Source organism: Aegilops tauschii, chromosome 6, assembly GCF_002575655.3.
Source record: "Aegilops tauschii subsp. strangulata cultivar AL8/78 chromosome 6, Aet v6.0, whole genome shotgun sequence".
Lineage (NCBI taxonomy): Eukaryota > Viridiplantae > Streptophyta > Magnoliopsida > Poales > Poaceae > Aegilops > Aegilops tauschii.
Genome location: NC_053040.3, coordinates 344,931,481 through 344,936,463, shown reverse-complemented (window position 1 = coordinate 344,936,463; position 4,983 = coordinate 344,931,481). Strand labels below are relative to the sequence as shown.

The 4,983-nt window shown below is 56.9% G+C and overlaps 1 protein-coding gene across 1 annotated transcript; it reads left to right on the top strand.

The window, feature by feature from the left end:
- The first annotated feature begins 1,129 nt into the window (after positions 1-1,129).
- On the top strand, positions 1,130-4,100 carry LOC109779299 (subtilisin-like protease 4). The gene is made up of 3 exons (XM_020337895.2): positions 1,130-1,229; positions 1,321-1,336; positions 1,454-4,100. Exons 1-3 carry the CDS (start codon positions 1,130-1,132, stop codon positions 3,900-3,902), a joined length of 2,565 nt encoding a protein of 854 aa, XP_020193484.1. The 3' UTR covers positions 3,903-4,100.
- The last annotated feature ends 883 nt before the right edge of the window (positions 4,101-4,983 follow it).

Genomic DNA, 4,983 nt, shown 5'->3' with positions numbered 1-4,983 from the left:
TTCGATCGATGACCACCATTCGTAGAAATCAGAGGAGTTGTCGGGTGGCATTGCCGGGATGCGGCACGACCGCACGAGCGAAACACCTTGTGCCAGATGCTACGGACGAAGACACAACTGACCGGTAGGTGGTGGATAGTCTTGTCGCATTGGTCGCAAAGGACACAAGCAGGAGCATGTGGCAAGCCTCGATGGGCGAGGTGCCATGCTATCCAGCATTTGTCAAGGCCCGCAAGCCATAGGAAGACCTTGACGCTAAGCGGAGCCCAAGGTTTCCAACGAAGTAGCAGGAACACACCGAGTAGGCGCCATTGTCGGTCCAACGCCAGCGGATCTAGTCTGGGGAGGAAGATAGAGTGATGCCGCGAAGACGACACCAAACATCGACGTACTGAACCGTGGCATCTGGACTCAGGCTGCCACCAATGTCAAGGAACTAAGGTTGGGAGTCTAGAGCCTCCGAGACGAGGTGTTGCTTCCGCCGGTGTCGAGGAACGAGAGAAGTAAGCGCTGGTGCAATCTCGGCAATGGAAGCGCCGTCGAGCCAGTGATCAAACCAGAATTTGCAAGTTCGCCCGTCGCTGAGAGTCCAAGAAGTGGAGGTGCGGAATATTTGTCGAACCTCGGGCTTGCATGGCGGTGGTAAGTTCCGCCAGGGGCGTTGTGGGTCAGTCGCGAGAAGCTAGAGCCAACGCACGCGCATCGCAATATCGGTGCGTTGCAAGTCGCAGATGCCAATCCCAGTGAGTTTGTACAATCTGGAAAACCTTAATGAATTCAAGCGATGCTTATTCAAATGTTACAACTCAGCATAGAATCTTTTGTATTCATTTATACTCTTATGTTCCCGTCAAATTTTATAGTATTTCCTACCTATGTAATCCATGCAATTTCCTTTGGTTATGTTGTACGACAATTTGATGTGTGCTAGATTACTTGTGGGTATGCCGTTTGAATTTACGGTACTTAATAATGGAGACTCATGTATGATGCTCGCTCTTTCGAGGGCAATGCGCGACAAGCCGCACCACGTATCTAGTACTATCTCCGTCTTAAAATGAGTATGCAGTTTGAATTTACGGTACTTAATAATGAAGACTCAAGTATGGTGCTCGCTCTTTCGAGGGCAATGCGCGACAAGCCGCACCACGTATCTAGTACTACCTCCGTCTCGTCTCAAAATATGAATGGACACCATATGAATGTACACCATAATGGCTTGCTGACAGGTGACGCGTTGAAATCGATCTCTACGGTTTGTAGGAACGATCAATAGTTGGGTTTGATAAATGTGCATTTATACCGGCATTTCCATCTCAGTGTTCGGCAACGTGGGGTGCAGAGTCCTCTTCCGTTTCCCCCCACATGCACTGCCATGCTCGAATGAAGCGTAACAATGGAGCTCGTGGCGCAAACAGTCCGCCTCAAATCCTGCATGCCGTTGCTATATTAGGCGCATCGACCACGCATGCACAAGTTTGGGACAAGTTGCATATTTCTCTCGGCCCCCTTGGCCTTCCTCTCTAGCTTTTGCTTCTTCTCCGATGGGTTATCCGGGGCGCTTGGCCGCCCTCCTCCTCGTGGCCGCCACCGCCACCGCCGTCGTTGCCCACAACGACCACGGCGAGCACAAGAACTACCTCGTCATCGTGCGCACGCCGTACGAGTACGACCGGAACGTGTACAAGACCGTGTCGAGCTGGCACGCCTCGCTGGTGGCGTCCGTGTGCGATCAGGCCAAGGAGCAGCTCGACGCGGACCCGGGCGCCGCGGAACGCCTCATCTACTCCTACCGCACCGTCATCAATGGCTTCGCCGCCCGCCTCACCCCCGACGAGCTGCACCATATGGGCGAGAAGGACTGGTTCCTCAAGGCCTTGCCGGAGCAGACCTACCAGCTCACGACCACGCACACGCCGCGGATGCTCGGGCTCACCGGCCCCTTGTTCCACGCCGGCGTCTGGAACAGGACCAACATGGGGGAGGGGATGATCATCGGCATCCTCGACGGCGGCATCGCCGGCGCGCACCCGTCGTTCGACGGCACCGGCATGCCGCCGCCGCCCGCCAAGTGGAAGGGCCGCTGCGACTTCAACCGCTCCGTGTGCAACAACAAGCTCATCGGCGCGCGCTCCTTCTACGAGTCGGCCAAGTGGAGGTGGGAAGGGATCGACGACCCGGTTCTGCCCATCGACGACAGCGCGCACGGGACGCACGTGTCGAGCACGGCGGCCGGCGCGTTCGTGCCGGGTGCCAACGCCATGGGCAGCGGCTTCGGCACGGCGGCCGGCATGGCGCCCCGCGCGCACCTGGCCTTCTACCAGGTGTGCTTCGTGGGCAAGGGCTGCGACCGCGACGACATACTCGCGGCGATCGACGACGCCCTCGACGAGGGCATCGACGTGCTCTCCATGTCGCTCGGCGCTGATGACGCCGGAGACTTCGCCGCCGACCCCATTGCGCTGGGGGGATTCAGCGGCGTCATGAGAGGCGTCTTTGTCTGCACATCGGCTGGGAACCAAGGCCCGTCCCCGGCCACAGTTGCCAACGAGGCCCCGTGGCTGCTCACCGTGGCTGCGGCCACAACTGACCGGACTTTCTCTGCGGACGTCAAGTTTGGCAATGGGCTTGTGATCAACGGCGAATCGCACTACCAGCCGAGCACCTACGTGAGCGTGCAGCAGCCTTTGGTGATGGACACTGCCGCCGACGGCACATGCTCGGACAAGACCGTCCTGACGGCCAAGCAAGTCGCCGGAAAGATAATGCTTTGCATCTCCGGCGGCAACCTGACCAACCTCGAGAAGGGAAGCATCCTGCACGACGCCGGCGCTATCGCCATGATCATCGTTCAACCGGAGGAGGCTGGCTCGGTGATCTCACCCAAGGCGCATGCCCTCCCAGCAACGCAAGTAGAATCCAAGTGGTTGGAGAAGATCATGGCGTACGTGAATTCCACGCAGAGCCCGACCGCTCAGCTGGTCTTCAAAGGGGCGTTGCTCGGCAACCGCATGGCGCCGGTCGTGGCGCCATTCTCGTCACGGGGCCCGAGCAGGCAAAACCAGGGGATTCTCAAGCCCGACATCACCGGCCCGGGAGTGAACATCATCGCCGCCGTCCCCATGCCCAACGGGCTCGCCCAGCCGCCCAACGAGATGGCGTACAAGTTCGACATCATGTCCGGCACGTCCATGTCCACGCCGCACATCAGCGGGGTCGCCGTGCTGATCAAGAAAGCGCACCCGACCTGGTCTCCGGCGGCCATCAAGTCGGCCATGATGACGACGACCGACACGAGGGACGGCCGCCGGATGCCGATGCTGGACCAGGACGGGCTGCCGGCCAACTTGATTTCGATGGGCGCCGGCTACATCAACCCCACCAGAGCCATGAATCCCGGGCTCGTGTACAACCAAAGCGCCCATGACTACATCCCGTACCTGTGCGGGCTCGGCTACAACGACCACGAGGTGAGCTCGATCATCCACCCGGCGCCGCCGCTGTCGTGCAAGCAGCTGCCGGTGATCCACCAGAAGGACCTCAACTACCCGTCCATCACCGTCTACCTCGACAAGGAGCCGTACGCCGTGAACGTCAGCCGCGCCCTCACAAACGTCGACAACGACGTAGGGGTGTACGCCGCGTCCGTCGAGCTCCCGCCGTCGCTGTCGGCGAAGGTGACGCCGGACATACTCGGGTTCAGGGACGTGAACCAGGTGCAGACATTCACGGTGACCATCAGGACCAAGGACGGGCAGAAGATGAAGGAGCGCATCGCGGAAGGGCAGCTCAAGTGGGTCTCGCGCAAGCACGTCGTGCGTAGCCCCATCCTCGTATCTTCCAAGAAGTTCTTCAAAGAAAACTCGATGGCTAATAATGGCCAGCGCGTGGGTGATTCGTAGTAGCTCGCGGGCATGTCGTGGCTACTCCATTAGCATTTAGCTTCGATCTGAAGGTCGGTGGGTTTGTAAGCAGTAGATATGCGTGGTGTGTATGGTACAAAATGTATGAATTGCCTTGGTAAAGTTCTGGCAAAACTCTCTACTTAGGCTACGCAGGTGACTACTGAGAATTTATTATACTCTGTGTATTTGAAGGCTACGCAGGTGACGCGTAAACTCAAAATTGCCATATAGCCTCCATAGAAAACGTTTTTTCTTTTCTTTTTTTGACCTGAGCAGATTATTTTTTCCTCTCTTCACAATAGCTAAATGTAAGTCGCCTAAAAATAGAATTTGGGTCAGTCAATTTTCATAGGAAGTAGACAGTCGCTGCAGGGAAGGCAGAAGAAGGCGTCATTCGCCGGAGAAGCTGCCCCATGATATATCTTAGGGTGGCAGCTTGCCACATGATCTATCTTAGGGGTGTTGGGGGTGTAGTTTGCCGGAAAAAATGCATCATGGCCAGGGTTAGAGGGATGGCCGGGGGCGGGGGGGGGGGGGGGTGTGGAGGAAGCACGGCGGTGGGCGGCGGTTGGGGGAGGGCCAAGTGGCGAGGCTGGCACGTGTAGCGTCGCGGGCGGCAGCAGCAGGCGATTAGGCCGGCGGTAGATTGGGCAGTTCGAGGTTTGAAGAAGATGTACAATAACCATTTTGGGAGGTTGAAAAGGCTGATCTAGTCGTCCATGTAGCATCCGACGGCTCAAAGCAAATCAATTGACCCAAATTTATTTCAACATCTAGCCAATGCCTTTTTTCTTTCACTCAAAGCAGCTCTAGCAGAACTGTTATATTTGTGTCGAATATATTATGTACGCAAGGGGTTACGTGGACTTTGTCGGATTTCGGGTTCCGGCAAAACCCTCGAGGTTCGAACACTGGGGTGCACACGAAGATCTCTCCTCCCCCTAGCTCACGCGCACCGCAATCCCACGACCTAGCTCGATGAACACAAAGAACAAAAGGACACAAGATTTATATTGGTTCGGGCCACCGTTGTGGTGTAATACCCTACTCCATTGTGGTGTGGTGGATTGCCTCTCGG